This window comes from Calypte anna, chromosome 7, assembly GCF_003957555.1.
Source record: "Calypte anna isolate BGI_N300 chromosome 7, bCalAnn1_v1.p, whole genome shotgun sequence".
Taxonomy (NCBI): domain Eukaryota; kingdom Metazoa; phylum Chordata; class Aves; order Apodiformes; family Trochilidae; genus Calypte; species Calypte anna.
In genome coordinates, this window is record NC_044253.1 from 25001006 (window position 1) to 25023666 (window position 22661).

Consider the following 22661-nt stretch of genomic DNA (forward strand, 5'->3'; position numbering starts at 1 on the left):
GGCCCCAGCTACAACATTAAATGGGATTAAATCTGAGTTGTTATCACTCTAAGGAGCAATAAAAAGTGTCATTTTAGTTTGACTCATTAAAACAACCAGGACTCACTAGCTCTTCCCAAGGTGTTCAGACCCAGGGACTTGACACATTCATAGTTCCAATATCTACAATGATGTTTGATATTAAATGAGCTCTTTCTAGCTTCTGCCATGAATTTCAGATGCTTTGGCTTGTTCAGTGCCTGCTTTTTCTTCTCTCCAAAGGAAACAACATGCAGAATATATTATTAAAATCATAATGTCCCTCCTGAAATATGTAATTTATTAGAAGCAATTAGTGCACTATGTGGCCCTCATCCAAATCTGGAACGCCTTAAGCCAGCCTGGTGCTGTCTGATGCATCTCATTACTTTGTGATGGAAGGTTAAAAAGGAACATGGGTACAGTCTGGAGACAGAAAGGATTATTGTTAGTGGGGTAGGCACTGAGTTCCAAGCCCACGAGAATCATGGTGGAACAAAACTCTGAGGCTAAGTTTACTTCAAGTGACAGAGGAATGAAGTTTGTAAGTCTTAAGTAGTGACTATAGAAACTTGTATAATTTTACAAGCTGCCATCTCATGTGCCAGACTCTGTGAAGAGCTTCTAGCCTTAAGTAAACAAATCAGTTTAAGTAGAAATAACCTGTATTCTTACAAATAACCTGTAAATTAATATTAGCCACAATGTAGCACATATTACAGTTGTCTGAACATCAAGTACAGGTCTGTTAAAATCCACAGACTGAGCTGGTGTTCAGTCAGGTTTTCTTGTATGTGTAAGTCACTTTGGTTCAGGGTATTTCAGTTTTCCAATCTCTCCAATGATGTCAAAGCATCTAGTTGGTTTTTTTGGTTGGTTGGTTGATTTTTTTTTTTTTTTTGGGTTTTTTTGGTGTTTGTTTTTTGCTTGTTTGTTTGTTTGTATGTTTGTTTTGGAGAAGGTACTTGGGTGGGTTTTTGGGTTTTTTTTTGTTTGGTTTGGGTTTTTTGGTTTTTGTTTTTGTTTCTTTTTCTGTTTTGTTTTGTTTTTTTTTTAATGTGATTGAGCTGCATATGAACCAAGAGGCTAGAACAAGAGAAGGAGATGTCTCTTAGTCCTGTGTGTGTATTTTAGACTTCTTTGCTTTTCTAGGAGGTGAAAGGGCTGCAATAATTAATGGGCAGATGGCTAGGGCTGCCCCGGAAAAGCAGGCTCTGTCAGTAGCTGAGGCAGTTCCTGGGGTTGGGGCTGAATCTTCCTCTAATCCCTTCCTGGAGCAGCATCTTTTAACAACGCCTGTTCTTCAACACATTCCTTTTAGGTAGACGTGTCTGAATATGGTGTTACTAGAGTAACAGGAGGCAAATTTTTCCTCATGGTTTGTGTGCACAGCCCTGTGTGTTGTGATGTGGCAAAGTGCTATCAGAGCATTTAGTTTCATGGGTGGAAGTCCCACAACTTCCAGGACCTCCTGGAGCACTGTGGAAAAAAATTTTAAAAATTATTGCTGCAATCTTGTATCATTATGATTTTTTCCTTTAGTCAAACCAGGCTGCAAAAGAAAGGTGAAGGTTTGGTTTCAAAACTAGTTCTCTTCATTTATACACCACTCTTAGCCATGTATTAGTCAGGCTGCACCTCAATGCAATCACACTGCATCATGTGGTATGACCTTGAACACATTTTCTGGCTATGGTGCTGTTCTTTTTCAAGATGATACATTCCAGTAGTCAATTTCTTCTACCCCAACCTCTCTCCCATCCTCTTCTTCCTTAGACTTGTACAGTTGTGTGATGACACTAGATACAATTTTAAAAAAAAATTGAGCTAAATTAATTAGTGAATCCCTGAGTTGGTAAATGGGATATGTTAGATTGCTGCCATCTCAAGTTCAGCTGCCTGCCACCCTTCTGCTACTGCCCAAAAAGTTGGCAGCTGCTGCTGCAGTCTGTATTTATTTTCTTATTCTTGGCAGCCTTGAATGAATTTCATTTCACACAGCTGGTGGCTTCTGCTTCAAAACGTCTCTGGCCCTGGCTGCAATGAATACCCCAGAACCTTTAAAGAGACCAAGGGGTTCAGTGGAGATTAAGCTTGACATCTGCTCTATGGCAAAACTGGGATGTTTGTGTTAGAACCTGTCATCTGACACTATTACCTGGTGTGAGAAAAAAGAAAAGATCTCACAGGCTGCTGGTACTGGTACCTAAATTGCCATGTGTGGTTTAAGGGCTAGATCCAAAGGGACTGAAGTCTAGGGGATATGTTCAGCATGAAGTCTGTATATCTGATGGTTCTTTCTAATCTTCATGCAATGAACACAAAAGTGGCCTCTTTTTAAGGGTCTGACTGTATTTTTTATGATAGAAGATTAATCTTGCAAATGTCCTTGAAATTAGTGTTATTAATTAAGCTTTATTTTACTAAAAATAGAGCGGTATAAACATCATAGTATTATTAATTGCTTCTAAGAAGTAACAGATTACATTAAAAAGTCAATCTTTTCAGAGATAACACCATAAAATATTATCAAAAGAGTATGAGGGAGACCGAGTCCTTATTTAAAAATATAACTTAGAAAGCCCAGGAAGGGCAACATGTGTTATTCTGGTTGCTTTGTATCAGAAGAAATATTAATAGTGAAATTCCACAGATTTTGGCAGTGTTGTACACTGAACTGAAAGAGGTTTTGAAGAAAAGATATTTTAGTAGGAGAAGATGTAGGGTTCTTACAAAGTCAGTAATTTGGCAGGGCATTAAATTTTATTTACTGGCTTTATCTCTGTGTTCTGTGCTGGAGGTTAACAAGAAATCCTCATGGCAGACACTGAGTCCCCCAAGTGCTATTGTAATAAATAATTGCTCCTTTGTTTCACCTCAAGCATTTAAAATCCTGAATTTGATCCCAAGGAAGATGACCTAATGAAGACCTAGGAATACATGCTGCTCTTGTTCAGTGTTTGACATCTCCTGGGCAGGAACAGCACAATTGTGGGTACAGCAGAGGCAAGGATATTTCTCAGGGTCTCACCCTTCCTCAGCTCTGTGCCCCAGATTGGCCCCTTTTGGGGAGAGGAGGCTCCTCCTGTGGCACTGCTGGGGGATCAGACACATGAGGAGGCAGTGGGGGAGCTCACTTGTTTTTACTGGGGTCTTTCAGAGGCAGAGGTAGATACAGTGTTTAAATACGGAGGTACTTCTCTAAGTTGTATTTTCTGAAAAGCCTCCAAACCATGTGGAGTCATATATCATTTTATTTACCCTTAAAAGAAAAGCCTTCCCTGCTTTTGTACCGAACTGCATATTGCTGCTGCTCCTCTATGTCTATTAATGTGTCCTCTCAACAAATTCAGATTCCATTTGTAAAAATCTCCACCCTCAGAAAGCAAACCTGTCAAATGACAGTGTGACAAGCTACAAGCAAGCTCAAGGTTCTTAGTGCTAAAGCAAAATCAGCTGCAGCTCCCTAAGCTGTGTGGATCCTTGTGGCCATGTGTCAATAGCTTCAGGCTCACAGCACATCAGCAGAGCTCTCACCAGCCCTACTCACTGCTCCTGGGGTCAGGGCTGGGTGGTTTCAAAAATACCAGGATTACCTCAGAAGCAGCTCCTGCCCTCAAACTGCTCTTCCAGTACCTTATCATTCTTACTTTCTATCATCAGGTTTCATCCTGACCCAAGTAAAAGTCTAAGCAGTATGTTAGCTTTATGATATCTCTGTCTTTGAACAATATGGTCCTTATTTCTGCTGTTAGGCTAAGAGAAACCTTGCTCCTGATTCTTAGGGATGATCTGTGTTGGGTTTCTTGTTGACTGTTGACTTGTTGGGGTTGTTGACTGGTTCTTTTTATTATTTGATTTTTTTTCTTCAAAGTGAATGCCTATTAGTCTGAATTTATTGGAAAGAAAAACTTTTCCAAAGGAGGCCATGTGGTTCTTCTCCCCTCCATCCTCTCCTCCATCATTTCTCTCTTCCTTCACCCCTTGGGATGCGACATTGCTCAGTTTAGCAGGAACACAGAGTTCCCAAAAAACATCCACCAGAGATTTGGCATGGAGACAAGAACATGTGCAGCCTGAAGATTTCAACCACATCCTTTCAGGCCCACAGCTAGGACTGAACACTTGTATGAATTATGTGTGTGAATGTGACCAGAAAAGCACAGGAAATACTATGGCAGCATATGGATCTGAAAAGGGATTAATTTTCCTGTGAGCTGCATGGGCCAGAAGGATGTTGTTTAAAACACTCTCATCTGGTGTAGCTGCTAAGTTTTCTTGAAACAGAGGGAGGATTTTTCAGTGCTCACCCAACCTATGAACAAATGTTATTCCATGGATCTTTATTAACCAGAGATTATCAGCAGGTTCTGAGCAATCTGTAGAGTAACTAATTTTAAAAATGCATTTAAATGAGGTGAGGGATCTAATGACCACTCAGAAGCAGAAAAAGAAGCCTAAAATGTTTGCTGAGCATCAGTGTACCCACAGGCTTGCTGTTCCTTCCAAAAGCAAAGGGAGGCAAAAGGTGGGGTTTTTTATTCTTCTCTTTCAGGAATGAGGAGAAATTATATAAATTCAGCTCTCAATCTCCTTGCAATCCCCAAGAAAATGGAGTTATGAAAAAAAGACGATGGGATTATTGGCAGGCCCCTGGTGACAGGGGGGTGGAGCTCCTTCCCACCTGTCCTGATGGTGAATTACTAAATGTTTTTTTTTCTGAAGCCCATTGAAAAATTTTGGGGCTAGGCAAAAAAAGTTATAAGGGAAGGAGTAGAATTATTTGAAAGTCTGACTGCAGTTCGTGTTTTTAGCTAACATTTGCTAGGTTATTGCTATATTTCACCTGCATGCCACTGTTTTTTACCTAAATACCAGCTGTAGTTAGAGCCTGACTTTTCTTCAAACCCTTAGCATGATCAAAAGCAAGAATAGTATTAAAACTTATTTTTGCAGAATCTGTCACTCTGATATTAATGTGTCTAAGACTTTAGAGAAGAATCTACTTTGTCTATACTTTATTTCCCACAATGAAATCGAGTCAGCTAATATTCTTGCTAGTGCTTCCCAGAAAAGTAGAGAGCAATACTTGGTTTCAGGTTCTGACTGTTAATATGAGTGCCAGATATTGTGCTTCCATGGTGTAATTACATTGTGCTTGTACTGGATGCTGGCCCTGGGGTATTTTGATGCCTTAAGCAAGCCAGCAGAGGTTGGTTTCTTTCAAACTGAAGTCACTCATGCAGTAAAGAGCCACTAAAGATTTTGCCCCTGCTGTTTTGCTGCCCATGGCAACTGCGAAGTGAGACCAGTTCCATCTGCTGTAATGCAAACAGTTTGCAGTGACTGCATTTTTATGTCAAATAACAGACTTCTTAATACTGGGTTTTAATTTGCCAGCAATCAAAAAAGCTTAAATGAAAGAATTTGGTGTATTTCAATTGTCAGCAAGCTTAATGAATTGAAAAGAAAACATTTCATGTTCTCTTCAATGTTACTGAAGTAGTTGAAGTAAACCTTTTATTGCTTTATCTTCCCTTTTCTCCTCTCCCAAAAGACCAGGGCAGGGGCACTGTCCCATACCCCTTCTGATGGCTAAGCTAGGACTTTAGTTTGCTACATTTCCACATTTCAACACAGAGAAGAACCCTGGTTGTGCATACACATTGTGTACTGAGTTGTTTTGCATTTCTTCTACGGGTGGAAAAACCGTATATTATATTATTGTGCAAACACAATAATTCACCATATTTTGCTTTCTCTCCATTGAAGGGATTTGTACCCTTAATCTGTGAAAATTGTTCCTTGCAGCAAAGTGATGCTGTTCTCTGTCTGAAATGACTGTGGTCAGGCAGTTTTGGAGAAACCATTTTTCACCAGATCAGATATTAATGACTTGGTCTTGCGTGGGAAAGGGACATTTTGTTTTCCCAGATGCCACGGGGCAGGTGCCTCCCCTCCTGCTTGCCAGCTGACCTCCCACAGGTGGGGACTAACAGTGTCTGTCCTCTTTCTCCTGGCTGCAGCACCTGCAGGACTTAAGAGGTTGCCAGGCATTTCCTAAGGGTTAGAGGTATCAGCCTGGATCTAGGTAGACTTTTCAGCAGGAGCCTCAGACAGTTGCCTTTCCAGCATCTACTGGTTTGCTGTTGAGGCCACCCAGCTTCATGGGACCAATCTCCTCCCCACCAGCATCCTCCCTTGGCTGGTGAACTAGGCCACCTCACGCAGGTTCAGGTTGGTGAGGACAACACATGCTCCTGGGGTCTCTGGAGGTTGCTGTGTGCTGCAAGTCCTCATGGTGTTTATTCTCCAGATTTTATATCCAATGTCAGAGCAGCACCAACCCCCAGGGAGCTGTGCTATCTCTGCTCCTTCAGAGGAGCCTAGGGTGTAATTAAGAAGGAAGAAGTGGTGAGAGATCATACAAGGTGTACCAGTTACTCAGTCTGAAAAGCCATAGCTGGGCAGAAGGTCAACACCAAACGTCTGAGCTTTTTAAAGCCTACAAACTGGGTAAGTGAGAGCTAGAAAAGCTTCTCCCTCTCCTATTTGGTGGGAGAACAAGGTATCCAGTCAAGTTGCAAGATGCTCAGCGTTGTGTAAGATCCCTCAGCCACATCTGCACAATGCTGCAGACCCTCTTTATGCTCCAAAGCCATGGGGGTCATCCAAAATACTTTGTGGACATTACCTCTGACCTATGTCACTCCCTAAGCCAGGCTGAGAATTTTCTGGGTGATAATTGGCACAGAGAAAACTGGCGATCTGGCTGATGGTTGGTCAGCAATTCTGAGAACATTAGGTGCTTTTATACTTATATACAATATAGTTAATAAGATGCTAACTGCAACCTGATGCTTCCCGTACCAGAATTTCACCTTTCAGTCTCATGGATGACATTTTCTTTGAGCCCTGTTGCCTGTCCTAGTGCAGACCAGTTGGCATGTAGAGAGCACTCTTACAGAAGTAACAAATGCACTGCCACAAAATAAGCTACCTCTTGACATGAGAAAAGCTTCTCCAGCACCAGAGGATGTTAAAGCTGTCTTTGATCTTCCAGAAATACTTCAGCACTCCTAGGCAGTTCAGCTGACTTGATTTATAACTTAAAGAAATAGATTATTCCAACATTTACAATATTACTGATGTCAGGTTAGGCTGATACCAAAATCCTATCTCCTTTGTCATAGTAGGAAGGACCACAGTGATAACTTTAGTTACAGCTCAGTAGGGGATTCATTAGCAAATTAATGGAGAAACTTATGGACTTCTGATAGAAACTAAACCCTTAATTAAAAGGGAAAGCCACACAGCACATGGAAGTATGGTGGAGAAACACTGCCTTGGATTTTTGGCTGACCAGCAAAGGTTTTGCTTCTGTCTTCATTTTTAGAAAGTACAACTCACCGGAAATCTTTATATTAATAACCCCCAAAGCCCCAGGCTTCTCAAGGGATTAAGCAGGAGATTTAAATATGCTGCTATCAAATCTTGTGCTGTATCTACCCTAGACCACAGAAGGAAATAAGAGCCACAAAAAGAATACAAAAATAGAAAATAATATAAGCCAAGCAGAATGCTTAGGGCACCATGACAGACCTTGGGGAGAAACAGAGGAAGCTGATAACCAGCAAAACCTGCTCAGGTGTTACATGCAGATCTCCATCACCCCATCATGTACTCAGGTTTCTGCTTCTCATTGCTACAACTTCTCCTCCTCTGCCACAGATTCTCACTCCTCAGGATGAAGTAGTAGGTTTATGTTTTAAAACTTCAGAAAAATCCTCATATCATCCAAAACCAGAAAAAGTAGAGCCTCAGTGCAGCTGTCCAGGAAAAGGAGAGCAGCTGGATAATGCTGTCCATTAACATTAAAGTTGGATGCGAATGCCTAAAGAAAACTGAAATACAGCTGTTTGGAAATGGCTCATGAAGTTGTGGGGGTGAAAATGTTTCATAGTGCATTTTCAATAAGGTTTTGAATGCAAAAAACTCCCATAATTTTCTTTGCATTTTGAACAAATTAATTTTCCTATAACGTATCTAGATTTTTGTGTTTAACAGAATAGGCAAAACTAAATGTTTTGGTACTGCTAACATCAAATGTTTTTGTGAAATATTTTTCCCTCATAAAGGAAATGATGACATTTCAGGGTTTTCTCTAATCACAGGCAAACAAAAAAAGAAAGGCTCCAAGTAAGAGCAAACATGCAGCTGTTGAAGTTTGCTAGTGTCATTTTTATAAATGCTCTGGTCTGATTTCAGCCTTCTGACACCAACTCAGGCACTGAGGTGCCCTGGGCTTGTCATAGGCTGCCAAGGGAAGAATCAGGTCCTGGATGTTTCTCTCTCTGCCTACCATGTAAGGAACCAGAGGCAACTGTCTTCATTATTTAAGTACTGAAAGGTAGGTGGGCATCTGCTTAGCTACAAATCCTGTCTGCTCTTGGACATCACACAGGGATATTTTTTGTCTTGCCACAGCAAGACCCAGAAAGTGGAGGTGAAATGTGGATGGTTTTGACCGTGTTACCTTTTTGCAACATTTATCATTATTGCAACAAGGAGAAGAATCCTGTGTTTTGGCACTTCAAACCAAACAAAAACCTCTTCAGTGTTTAATCAAGAATTCTCCATCAGGCAAAAATGTTGGGCGTGCAGCATGAGCAAAACCTGTGAGCCTCTAATGACACTGCCCCTGGTAACTAAGAGTCAGCATTTCCAGCTCTAGCAAAAGGGACTGTAATTAAAATCTTGGTGAAATGTGACCCCAGATACTGTCTAGATCTAACTGGACTTAAATATAACTGCTGGTCATTGTATGATAACACAATTACAGCTGTTAGGTACCTGGAGCATTGGATGTGGGTGTGTTCTTTATATGTCTGGTTTTTTCTCAAATCTGAGGTGGTTTGTATAGCAGAAGTACCTAGAAGTCCGCTTAGTCCTTCTACACTACTTTTTAAGCTTGTCTTTTATAGTTAACAGAATTCTGCCCATAAAATAATTTCTTCCTACACAGGATAGTGAAGTTTTGCAGTGCAAAGGCTTGCCTGAGGCAGCACAGAGCTGGTCAGGATGAGAATCCTATTCAAATGATCAAAGTTTACATATAAATCCCATGTCCCTGAGATTTTAAAAGCCTTTCCTTGCCATCTTGAGGCCCAATCAAGCGCAAAGATATAGGGAGATAAATATTTGTTTTCACAAAGAGAATAGAGCTATTCTCTTTTATTTATGTACCTTTATTTTTTTTTAAAGATAATCTACAAAATCAGCACTGAAAGTGATTTGGGTTGGGAAGTGAAAAGGTCATTGCTATTTTTGTCAGTGCTTCTACTACACATTGAGAAGTTATTTTGCTGCCTAAGACTGCATTCTCCTGCTTTACTAATTGAAGCTTATAAACAAAGGACAGGTAAAAATGCTACACTTTGCTCTTATTGCTCAGTGGTTTGTAGTTAAGCAGCAGTTTCCTATTTCACTCTGTTCTGTCTGATGTGTTGCCAGGCCAGCAGCGTGCAGTAGGTTTGCCCTGCTCTGGGTGGGCTGTCACAGCTCTGCTTATCACCTGAGGCACCATCAGTGACACAAGCTACCTTTGTTGCAGACTTTTGAGCAGAGATATACTACTTCATCTTTCCCAGTCATAACTAGATATTTAGAAGACCATAAATTTTTAAACCCTAGTGGAAATTGCTGTTCAAATGGAAGCAATTCAATTTGAAGTTAGAATTTATTACATAAAAATCCCAAGCAAGCAAACAAACAAAACCACCAAAAAACCAAAACCCATGCTGGTTTTCTATCACAGTGTATTTTTCCATATCATGGCAACCATAATTGCTTCACATCCCAGCATCCCAGTCCATCTAACATCCAAGTAGCTCAGACTCCTTCAGTTCAGGTTCTCTCATGCAGTATTTTCCCCAAAAATTAATTGCTGAATTAAAAATTCCCTTATAAATACTTACACATGTGCTTTGAAGAATGGTTCTTGGAGCCTCAACATCAGTGTTGGAAAGGAATGTTCAGTTTTCTTTGGGGAAGATAAAGGCTTGAATAACGGTGCTGTTGTAAGAGAAGCAGCCAGGAAAGCAGGTCAGAAATTTCCAGTTAAGAACTTGTGAAGGAATTCAAAAGGGGATGATGTTCTTGGTTGCAACCATTGGCAGGACAGATTAGAGGAATTTTAATTGATATGAGGCTTCGTTTCCCTTCTCACATGTATATCACCATTTATTATATTACCATAAGGGGAGCAGACGTTCCTTTTTTTGTCCTCAGCAAAATGAATGGTACCTGTGAACAAAGTGTTTCTTCCTAGAGACAGGAGAAGGATCAATTTTGTAAATGTTCATTGATCTTCAGGCTGGGGAAGAACCACTATTTTTATATAATTGAATGTCTGGCATAAAGCACACACTTCAATTTAATTCTGCACTTGATCTATAATTTATGTTGAGTGATGGCATATACTTCAGAATGCACAGAACTCAACTTCCTATGAAAGTTAAAATTTATCTAATTATCCTTTACTTATGGCAGGTGGAATGATAACTTTATTTTGTTTTTCACATAGCAGACTATCTAATATTTTCTTATCCCAACCTCCAACCAGCCTTATATGCTACAGTTGGAATACCGAGCAGAGTTTCATATTGTCTTGTCTGTTGGCTTTCTCAAATCTTGACTGATGTGATTTTCTAGCTGTAAAACCTTTTACATGCTTTTTTCCTCATGGCTTAATTCAAAGTAGTCAACCTAGAGGGTGTCTCAAATTGGAAGGATAAACTAGCCTGGAGCATCATGTTGTAAATTAAAAGAATGACAGAGGTTGCCTGGAAAAATTTAAGATGTTTTAATTTAAAGAAGCCATTAGAAAATGCTGCTTATAAACATTTAAGACCAGTGAGTTCCAATACCTATTTTGTGGCAGTAGCTGATCTAGTGGCTTCTCTTAGTATGAAGCAGCTAATTCAGGTTTGCAAATGTGGCCTTTTATTTGATGGAATTACTGTAATCCTTTGACATAAGGGAACATTTCTGCCTGTCCTGTGATATTCATCTACACTTAGACAGGCAAAGAGTGCTTCTGGTGTTAAAAGTGAGGGTTTAGCAACTCCAGCAAACAAACACCTTGCCCAGTAAAACTTGGCATCCAGATGGCTGCTTTCTGGGGTTGCTTCTGGCCACTTCACAAGCTTCCTAGGAGCTGTCAGAACACAGCACTTTTTGACAACCTACCTGCAGAGATTAAATTCAAGCACACTTATTGCCAGCTCTAAGTTTATCTCTAAAATATAAAAATCTGGGATGAAAAACTGACAGCTGAAAAATTTTAATGCTGGTTGCATCCTCTAGTTGACTGCCCAGCCCAGGGAGCCATGCAAGGGGAGGCCCTTACAGGACTTCGCAGCCTTGTTACTGATGTGGAAGTCATCACCACGTTTTCAGCTCAAGGTGTTGAGGTATGTGACCAAGAGCTGTCCTCCACACAACTGCTGGGTGTTTTGTGGCTGTCCAGTGGGAAATTAGCATTGGGCTCCTGTTGTTCCAGGCTGAAACCCTCACTGAGCTGACTGCAGGGGCTTCTGCTCTTCGTTTAAACTCTGAAGACTGCCCGACTACTGCAGCCTGGCAGAAGGGGAGGAAGGCGAGGGGAGGAAGGAGCCAGCAAAACGAGATGTTTATATACCAGTAGAAGCTGCCTGGAGTGACAAAAGTCTCTCTGTTTACTCTTTTGGTTACTGTAAGTAGGGGATACAGTCCTTTCAGCCACAGCAAAGCTGACCTCTGCCTCCTGTGCATGTTCTGAGCAGCCTGTGGAGGGCTGACAAAAGCACTTCTGTGCTGAAGCAGCTCCTTCACCCAGGTTTTGTGGAGTCAGTGCTGCTTCAGGGGATTTCTGAGAGGGAAATCTGTCTGGAGTGGATAATGCTGTGTGAGAGAACAAAATGGAAAACAGCCAGAGATCTGCAACTTGAATTTTGCTGCTCTCATACAGTCTTCATTGTCATGGTTTAACACTGAGTCTTTTGACTGTGCAGAAAATAGCACAAGACCCAGAGTTTGTCATTTAAAAGGCTCAGCATGAGGACTGAGTATTGTATGACTGGAGCTAAGGGAAGGGTTAGTAACAACCTTCAGACATTTAGAAAATCAGTCAGTCCTTGTTGCTTGGTAGCCAAATGAGCATTCACAAACCTTCATGAGGCCATGGTGACCTGCTGTATATGCTGACAATGTCCTTCATAAACTCATCATATTTGCTAGTGCTTCAGATAATTTGTTTTCATTTAGTCATCAGCACTTTTGAAAGACATGCATATTAGAGGGGGAAAAAAAAACCAGATGAAATTGCATGACTGATTAATATCTTGGTTTCATAATCATAGCAGACGTGAGGATTTTTTTCTCCTCATCATTGTGTGCTTAGGTATAAAATAAAATAACACACAAGTTTTGTTACTGATTTGTAGCCTGCTAAAATGTCAGTTTAGTTTAAGCTGACCACCACTGGTGGTTCAAAATCTTTATATCCTAAACATTGAAGACCCACCATGTGTTCTGGCCTTTGAAGGCTCCATCAGCTGTAAAGAACAAAGTGACAGCCTGGATTTGCTTTTCTTTTGGGTAATCTAAACAAAAGGTTGAGAATACCTAGCATGCAAGTTTTCTGTGTCACTTGGTTTATCTTGTACCTCAAACTTGAAAGCCACATAGCACATTAACTTATAGTATTTTACACACATTCATTGTAAATAAATGTAACTGTTTGAAGTTATTTCTTCTTTATATCTGGGAATTAAGATCAATTACAAAAGCTCTCCCTTCTGTCTCTGAGAAAGTGAGGGAAAGCGTAATTAACTTCTGGAGGTGTGGGCCCATGCTCTGTAGTAATGAATGACCATTTGTCTTCAGACTCATGACCCCAGGAGGAAGGCAGACCTTTGCATGTTGGTTACCAAGCTTCAAGTCATTGGTTTTCCTTTGCTGTGAAACCACAAAATCTTATCAGCACAAGTGCCATTTGGAGTCCTTTGCCACAGTTTCATAGAGTAGCTTTTTTCAGATTTTCTCATCAAAGAAGAGCCTCACTTTTACCTTGTTCTTCCAAGTGCTGCATCAGGCAAGCTGTTTACAGTTGCCCAAATCTGTGGAACAAAATTGTCCACATCCATCTACTTTTGTCTTCTCAGTTGTTCTGTTTGCTTTCTTACCCACATGGGAATGACCAAGGTCAGGAGCTCTGAGTTTTATTGTTGTCACTTCACAGAATTCTTTTTTAACACTGGTGGCTCAGGGACCACCCAATTGAGTGGCTGCCTTGGGGCACCCAAGAGTACCCCAGTACTGACAGCCTCTGCAAGGCTGCTGGTCTTGTGCTGAGTCTACTTGGAAGCCGGGCTGGCCTCCTGCTGCAGTTGATCTGATGTGATTTATGGACATGAGTATCAACAGATAAAATAGTTGCTGCCAGGCTGAGAGACTGAAGCTGTTCCTGTAGGTGGGAATGAAGAAACACAAGGCAAGGTATGTAAAACATACTTTTCTCTTTCTCCAGGGATGAGGATACTGCTGCATTAAATCATATATAGACATTTAACAGAAGTTAGTTGTTGCACTGGGGAACTCCCAGTCGTGGAGCAGCAATCAATCCCAGGAATGGATACAGCATACGAGGGAAGAATGTGATGGTCTTTTTCCCAGCATGCTGGCAATCAAAATGTTCTCAGGTTGTTTCTCAAATTTCATAACAGAGAGTTTTGAGGAGGATTTGGAAGTGGCTGTGGAGGCTGAGAGTTGTACCTCTCCATCACCCAGTACAATGTGGGAGAATGGCTGAAAATGCACATTTAAAAGTCTAGCCAGTGGACCTCTATTGGTTCTGAGATGGATCTGAGATGACAGCAGTAGCACTAATAAGAAACTTTATTTTCCTTGCAAGCATAAAAAGTCACCATTAGTCTGAAAACTCTTGGAGGGAATCAGTGGAAGGCACTCAAGAAGGAAAGTGAGAGAAGGAAATCAGTAGTGGCATAGGAAGTGAAGAGGGAAAATATTCAGGTGACTGCAGAAACCTGAGTGTAGGAACAAAGGTACACTGACAAAACCTAGAGACGGAGATTTGGTAGTAGTGAAGACCCCAGGATAAGGAGATTTTTACATAGCTGTTTTTACTGGATAATTGGTAACAATTTTATTGGTTGTGGTAAGCAGGAAGAATATGCAAGACAGATGAAAATTGAGCACAGAGACACAGAAAAGAGTAAAGATCAGAAATGTGCAAGCCTGGATGTCGGGAGAAATATTAGGGTGTTATTGATAGTAAATGAACAAATCAATTTGAAAAGGACTATTTGATTTTGAAAGAGCTTGATTTCGATCACTCTGAGATTATGGCTTAGATTTCTTCAAGCTTCTGCCAAAGGTGCTCCCTAGAGTTTTAATGTGGGTAGAAGGAGCAAACTCTGCATCAGAGCCTTAAAAAAAAGTGTTTATTATTTCTGTATTTGAGAAATGCAATGTTGAATATATCTGTGATCACTCTAAGAGCAGAAAATTGGCAGCCTCTGCCACCCATTCTCAGAGGCTGGAGCAAGGGGGGAAGGGACCTTCAGAGGCTGGTGATAAAAAAAGTGTGACAAAAGGCAAAGAAATTTCAGAGGCAAAGACATCAACAAGGTGGAAAAGATGAAGACTGAGATTTTTAAGGCACTTTTAACAGAAAGCTTTCAGGCTGGATCCAGGGGCAACTTCATCAAAAGAAGTAAAATAAAAGAGTAGGCAGTAAGCATAATTTTTGGTGAACTGGATCATAGAAGGAAGCATTGGGCAGCAGCTGGGAGGCAAGCAGGGTTAGGGATGGGGTTAAAGTTTTTTAAGGGATTACCAACAGAAGCTTATGCACTGAACTTTGACTTATATGCAAGGAGAGCTTATCTAAACCAACCAATTAAGCAAAAATGGATTAAAGGTTTCAGGGACTGATTGTACAGATGAGGGAGGTAGATAGCAGGTCATTTATACAAAGAAGAAACAAGAGGAAGCTTGAAATAGGCATTTGGGTTATGATAGCACTTTCCATACTGGTTTGCTCTCCTGCTTCTGGATGTGGTATGTATCTTTCTGTCTTGCAGCTGTTAAAAAGAAAAATATATATATATAGTAGGATTTTTTTTTTCTATCCAAACAACTGTATTTTTTTATTAAGAAAGCCAAAGCACCTAGGATGTATGTGGGCAGGGGGCAATCTGAGTTTTTCCATGACCACTTATGGAATCTGTGTTTCTGATATCTTCATCAAATGGGACAGAGGGAAGACTAGAGATGTATTTCTTCTAATAAATTTGGCAGTGTAGTTGGTGTACACCTGGCAACAAACATTTGAAGATTAATAAAGCTGCTTTTTCTAAACCTTTGTGAAACAGGAATATGCTGAGGTTATGGAGGCTGGTTAAGCTGTATTCTGTTAGACTGGTGAAAGTCACAGAGAGAAGTATTTATTAATTGCTCAGCTCCTGTGGAATGAGGTTTCTGCCAGGCAGCTCACCCTGCAGGCTCTGATGTTCTTCAGCTTCTGCTGGAGGTTGCAGCTGCAGGAAGGGACCAGCTGGTGTCAATGTGAGGCAATTCTTTGTCATCTTTGAAGGGCTGTGGAAATAAAAAGGTGTTTCCCAGTGGGGAGGCCCCTGGAGCAGGTGACCGTGTCCTGGGGTGAGCTGTACCCCAAAGCCTGGGGCAGGGAGAGCCTCGGGGCTCTCTGCTAGCACTGAGTGGCAGAAAGGAGCATGTTTGCTTACATGGAGCATCTGATGCTTCTGGAAACATCTGGCAAAGCAACTTGTGAGTTGTCAAGAACTTGTGCTGCTTCCATTGTGCAGATGCCTAGGTGAGCAAGATAACAATCTCTTTTGTAACAGTATTCCATAGGCTTTGTTTTTATTACCACAGTATGCAGTTTTAAAATGTGTTAAATCTGCAGGCAGTAAGCACGTTCTTTTAAGTACAAAGATCCATCAGTCCTCAGTCACCACACAGCTTGAGAGAGACACTGAGACAAATGATCTGATCCTGAGAGCTCAGTGGGAAGATGCCCCATGTCAGCAGCAGGTATGAGGTGTGCTGGGGCTCTACAGGACAGGCCACTCCTCTGCTTCCCTCTTAGGAAATTAAACTCTGTTATTTGACACAAATGGGATGTGATTTTTATGTGGGATTTTTTTTTCCGTAGGTATATTTTTCACGTGTAGGAGGTGTCCCATATTCCTTGGGAACTTGGTCTGATGCTTAATCATACTGTTTTCATCTCTTGTATTAGGGAACAAATACAAACATATAGCTCATATATCCATATGTCACATATATGAACATATGGATCACAATGAGCCACACAGCCTAATTATAAGTTTGTATGTTTCCGTAAATCAGTACTGAAATGCTGATTTAGTCTGGCTGCATGGTTTTAAGGGGTGAAAAGAAACCTTGTTCCTGAGATCAGTCTGATGCAATTAGATGCACCTCTGTTCCAGGGAGAGGAGACATTGAAGTTCCTACTTGGGTCAATATGTACCCTTCAGCCACAGAGTTACTGTTCATGTACTTCCATAAACTATACAACAGATTTCATAGAATCATATAGTCTGTAACTTTAGGTTGCATTTGGGAAAGAACATGGTCCAACCTGAAGCACAAAGCAGAAGCAGCATCAAATTTAACCAGGTTGCTCAAGGCTTTCTTGAGCTTGGTTTTGGAAACTTCTTAGAAGAGAGACTTCACAGACTCTCTGGGGAAGCATGACAGTGCTTAAGTATACTCGGTGAAATAATTTTTTCTTTATTTTCAGTCAGAATATACTCTCTTCCATGACCAGTTCTCCATTTTCTGGATAACCTCCCTACAATTACAGATAGTTTGCTGTTAGGTGCCCCAGAGTTGCCCCTTCTCCTGTCTGGGCAAGCCTGGGTCCCTTGGTGTCTTCACCACCTTGATGGTCTCCACAGGATTTGAACAAGTCTGACAGGGGGAGAAAATGTAGTATTGTAGGCACAGCTTAATGCATGGTAGGCTATTGAGGACCTCTTTTTATTTCCATAACCCTTCAAAGATGACAAAGAATTGCCTCACATTGACACCAGCCAGTCCCTCTGCACACTCACATGCAGCCCACCAGCCCCATGGACTTCTGTGGTTCAAGATTTCAGAAGGGATCACATACTCAGGCTTTTCTCTCCTCCTTGGACATTGCCTGTGGGCACCAAAACCTGGAAGACCTTCTCAGTCCAGAGCAAGGCAAAGAAGATATCAAGTACTTTAATCTTGTCTATGTCCAGGTCAGCATCAATCAGCTGCAAGTTTATTTCTGCTGTGAAGGTAAGAGAAGAAACTCTTCCTGTAACCCCTGACACCCTTTGCTAGTTTCAACTTAAGTTGATCTTGAGATTTTTCTAAAACCATTCCTGTGTTATGGGTCTCTAATCCTTTCTATATCCCTCATTTTTACTTTATCTTGACTTTCATAATCTTTTATGCATCATCTTTTTGGCACTGGAGCTCAGTCATGGAGTCTCTGCCCAGTCAAGATGCTCTTTTAAGGCAGCTCCTTATATCAGTAACAGCTGCTCTGGTGTTTGAAAGGTGCTGCCCCTCAAGACCTGACATCTCTGCTGGGCTCTGTCACTTTCATAGCTGCCTCTCATTGCTTCCAACTTAGAATTCTAGTGAATACTGTTTTTCATTGCATTAATTTTTGTTTGTTTGTTTGTTTAAAGATAAAAAAATTCATTTCATTTGACAGAAAAACCCATAACAGATGAGAGCAAGGAGCTTCAGAGAATCATAATATATTTGACTGTTACATTCCAAACAAAATGTCCCATAAAAAAGAGAAGTCGTTTTTCCTGTTAAGTGGCATGAATATGTGCTTTTTGTTTTGATATTCTTATTTTTGCTGAGGAAACAAGAACATATTTAATTTAGGATTGGCATAAAGCAGACATTTTTATTTGGCCATTATGGCCTTTGGCCAGGTTTGTTTGCTTGATCATTTCAAAGTGATTGGAGTTCTGAAACTCCAAAAATCAGGCTGCTCAGCTTCGTCTTTCACTGCTTTCTGAAGATCTGGAAATGTGTTTTTGAGAGACAGAGGTTCAGCTCCAAAACATAAAACTAAATAATCCTTCAAACTTTAGGGAATACAAATTGCCAACCAGACTTCAGTCCTGAGTTTGGTAAATGTCAGCATCATTTTTCAGGCAGTAAAGTGAGGTGAAGGAAGAAGTGTTAAATAGGGTAGGGATCTGCCTTAATTATTCAAGTAATTTTTATATTTTTTTTCCAAGAGATATTTAGTTCAGGAACAATTGGTTATTCCGTATCTTGTGACACTGCTTAGCCTTCTAATCTGGTGTTTTGCTCAGGTGGAAAGAAGCAAAAAGACTAAAAGATTAAACAGCATAGATGGTATTAAGTGACTGCAAAATGCCAGAAAGTTGTCCCGTTTGCACTCATAATTTATAAATAATCTAGAAATATGCTTTGAGGCAGTGACTTCATCTACAAAGAATTGCCAGTTTGAGTGTATTAGTGCGTGGCTGCTGAATGTGGCTTGGCATTAAGAGTTTCTTCATCAGCATTAATTGGGTTGAATTACCTGCAGTGAAATATGAGCCCTTTGAAGGAAAACAAATCTCGTCCTGCTGGCTTTAGAAGTATAAAAAGGAGTTGGGGGAGGGGGATGTGTGTGCAGGGAAAGGCAGGAGAGTCAGTGTTCAGAGAGTTTAAGGCAGAATAAGAGTGCCGGGGGAAGTTCAGATTGGATATTAGAAAGAATTTTTTCACGGAAAGGGTGATCAGACATTGGAACGGGCTGCCTGGGGAGGTGGTGGACTCTTTGTCCCTGGAGACATTTAAAAAGTGACTCGATATGGCACTCAGTGCCATAGTCTAGTGACTGTGGCGGTAGTTGATCAAGGGTTGGACTCGATGATCTCTGAGGTCCCTTCCAACCCAGCCTATTCTATGATTCTATGATTCTATGATTCTATGATTCTATGATTCTATGATTCTATGAATTTGAACATGCTGTGGGTATGAAGTCACTGCCAGGGAGTGATGAGAAGGGGTCCAGCCTCAGGGTGGAAGGGATTTTGCTGTCAAATGAAGAGCAAAACCCTGGTCAGAGTGTGAGGGTAGAACCAGAGGCACTGGGTCAGTGGAATGGCTGGGATCTGAGCAGGGAAGGGGAGCCTAGGGCTGGGCAGGGCACGATGGACCTGGGGGAGATGTGGGACTGGAGTCAGAGCAGTGTGGGCACAGAGCTTCAGGAGGGTGAGGGTTCCTTCAAACTCAGTTACTGACTGCCTGGAGTATGGGACACTGATGAGACAGGGCAGCTCTGTGGATCACAATTTTCAGTCCTCCCGGTTGTATTATGAAGCTTCTGTAGTTTATGTGGAACCAGTAAGTTGATGTTTCTAACTTGCATCTGCTGTGTGTAGAAAAGCTATCTTCTAAAATATCCCCCATATAATGTCCCAGATATTCTGGCTTTTTTGTTTTGTTTTGTTTTCCTATGAGTAAGATCTGAGTCTGTATTTGCTGCTTATCTTCACTACTGTGCTTTGTCAGTGCATAGAAACAAACCCTGAACAGCAGCATTTTGGTGCCTCTAGATTACAGTTTGAGAAAGCTGAGAGCATGAGCTGTGTTACTGGTGTGTGGAGATTGAAAAGATGACCTGGAAATATCCTTTCCACTAAATTAACTTTACCATAGTAGTAGCTGTATAAAATGGTTGGGTCAACCTGAGTTTTCACTGAGTCTCTAGCCAGAATATGACCTTTCAGAAAACTATTTAGATAATTGTTATACAAAGAAACTGGGCCTAAGTAACCCAAACTTGATTAGGAAAAAAATATCTCCATGGGTAGAGCTCCACCTGGCTCCCTGCTTATCGTGTGCTTCGTGTTGATGAAGGGCAGGGCACACAGTTTGGATAACCCTGCTGGAGTATCACTCCAAAGCCTCTGTAAAGACCTCTTCTCTTTAATTATTTTAACCGAGCAGGAGGTGTGGACAAACGTGTCAGTGTGCTCCTGGGCATGCCCAGCTCCACAGCCTTCTGAGCACCCTCAGCAGCCACTCTGGGATTCTGCAATGTTATGGCATTCTCTATGCTGCTAAATGATTGCTATCATTTCACTAAGTATTTTTATTACCCTGGATTTTTTTTGCATTGTAAAAACTCGATACTTTGTGTATGAGATATGCTGTTTCAGGAAAGCCACCTGCCTTTTCTGTCATGCATGTTCAGACATTACTGATGGGGATTTCATCTATTTTAACTTTCTTCATAGTATAGCCGAGCATCTCATTTTGTAATGCCACATACAGGGTCAGATAGTTCTGACAACCTGGTGCTGTCAGAACATCTTGAGGCTTATGAATAATGACACCGAGTCTTGTGCACTTCGTGGTCAGTACAGGAAACTGTGAATCTTTCCTTCCAAATGACAATGGGTTATGAAGTGACTGGCAGAGGTGAAGGCTGTCTGTAGAACAGAGGTTATGAAAAGTCATTAAATAAGATTGATAGTAGTTTGCTACATGAAAATCAATGGGTAGTGCTTAGTGAGGTCGTGTATCTCCATTTCCTGCAATTTCACATTGAATAATGTCATTAAACACAGAGCTGAAAGTCTTGCTTCTACCAAAAATACCATTTCATGAAGCATCATTTTATGAACCGTGTATCACAAGCTTTCTTTTCTGCCCATAACTTTGCCTTTTTCAGCCTTGAAAAACTCCCTAAAAATTATGCATTTTAGGTCTTAGCAGCTCCTATTTGAAGTGCTGATTAATAGCTCTTAGAGACTGTTGGTGTGCAAAGAATGGCTCAGCAAGTCCAAAGGCAAACAACAGGAGACAAGTTTGCCCTACAAACACAATATAATTTTGAAATGAATTTCCATTAACCTACAGTTAGGCAAAATCATATTCATAGTTATAGTTGTCTCATTTAAGGGTGTTACTAAAGATGCAGCTTGGTGGCAGCTGAGCACCCTAAGTGTTTCTTTATGTATGGCAGTTAATTAGTTGGAAGTAGTTTCCTTATTGCAGGGTACACATACAAATACTGTGGCTTGGGAACATTAATTTATTTGCTTGCTTTATGTATGAACCACAGTTTCCTAGGGAACCAAGTCCTGTCACTTTTATGGAAAAAAAAGAGGGAGGAGCCCAGAACAGAACAGTGAGGGGCTCATGTTGGAAGTGGAGCTGGCTGAACTCCTGTTGCACAACCCATTGTAAGATTCTTTTTCCAGCTATTTGTAACTTTGTTGAGCTGGAATAACTTATGTTAAAATTTTTCCAAGTAATGTATTTGGAAAAAATCTATCCTATATTTTGGAGCTGTGTGGACATAAACAGTGAAGTGTAGGTTGTGAACGTGGGGCCACAACCCTTGGACATCAATTCCTCTTAACAACAATTTGAGGTAATCTGGATCTTGCCCTGTATGCCTTAAGGGTACACTGCTGTTTGAAATTGTGCTGTGACAGTGGAGTGTTTGATTATCCAGCTATGGTTATCTGGAGTGACTGGGGTGCAATTTCTCCTCAACAGAGGAACTGATGCTCAGAGCAAGATACTTTTTTCTGACTGTTAGAAATGGTGAATAGAAATATGTATGATATGTAATGAAACAAAAAATGTTTCCATATTATGGGAATAATGACACCTAAATCAGGCTTACACTTCGCTAAAATCCTGCAATTTTGATTAATGGTTACATCCCCACTAGCACTATTTTTGCCAAAAAATATGGACTAGAAACTAATCTTGGTATTTGCTGCTTGGATTTGTTGAAAATAGCAACCTCTCCTCTCTGGTCTCTTCTCTCTGGAATCTTTCTATCTTGCAGTTTGGACAAGGCCTTTGGTAATTACTGCTGGATAAGACTTCTGTTGCACATGGAAAGCTTTGCCCGTGGGCACTGGGTCTACATGAGTGTTGACCTGCAGATGGTCTCTCTTAGAGGCTCAAGTGGAAATTCTGGTAGAATAATTACCTCACCTACTCTCTGAGCCTTGAAAACTTAACTTGCTTGAGATAGGCAATACAAAGAAAAAAGAGAAGCAACTACTGTTCTGTTCTACAAGGCACATTTCAGCAGTTTCTTCAACAAAATGTGATATGTTTTCTAAAAGCCTACGTTCAAGGAAGAGACTGTTTCTGTTGGAAAAATACTGTGATGTTTGAACTCAGAGGGTGGTGGAAAAGGCAGTCAGTACAGACACTAAAAACTGGCCATTACTTTGATTTTTTTGTTGTTTCTTCCCTCAGGAAAAAATGTCCAATGCGAGCTAACACACCTTTAACAATTACTTCTGCATTTTCAGGGATTAAACACCTGAAGAGTCAGAGTGATTCCGCGTTTCCAGAGGAAGAAGAGGGAGTTAGTGAAAGGGAAGAGGAGTGGGGCCATTAAGGAGCATGGAGCTTCCAGCCCCATCATGGAGAGGAACTGAACTGCACATCCCACCCCCCCTGCTTGTGTCCCTGGAGCTCAGCACTCCGCGTGCCGGCACTACTGGGGCTCCCGGGAAGCGCCCTCGGCTGGGATTCACAGCCAC

The 22661-nt window shown here is 41.0% G+C and overlaps 1 protein-coding gene across 1 annotated transcript in view; it reads left to right on the forward strand.

The window, feature by feature from the left end:
* The window catches only part of PPP1R1C (protein phosphatase 1 regulatory inhibitor subunit 1C), a 47266-nt gene that overhangs the window by 24427 nt on the left and 178 nt on the right, over positions 1-22661 (forward strand). The window contains 1 exon segment of the mRNA XM_008490488.2: positions 22428-22661. This exon segment is cut by the window's right edge and continues 178 nt beyond it. Coding sequence (XP_008488710.2) covers positions 22428-22516 — 89 coding nt within the window. The 3' untranslated portion in view covers positions 22517-22661.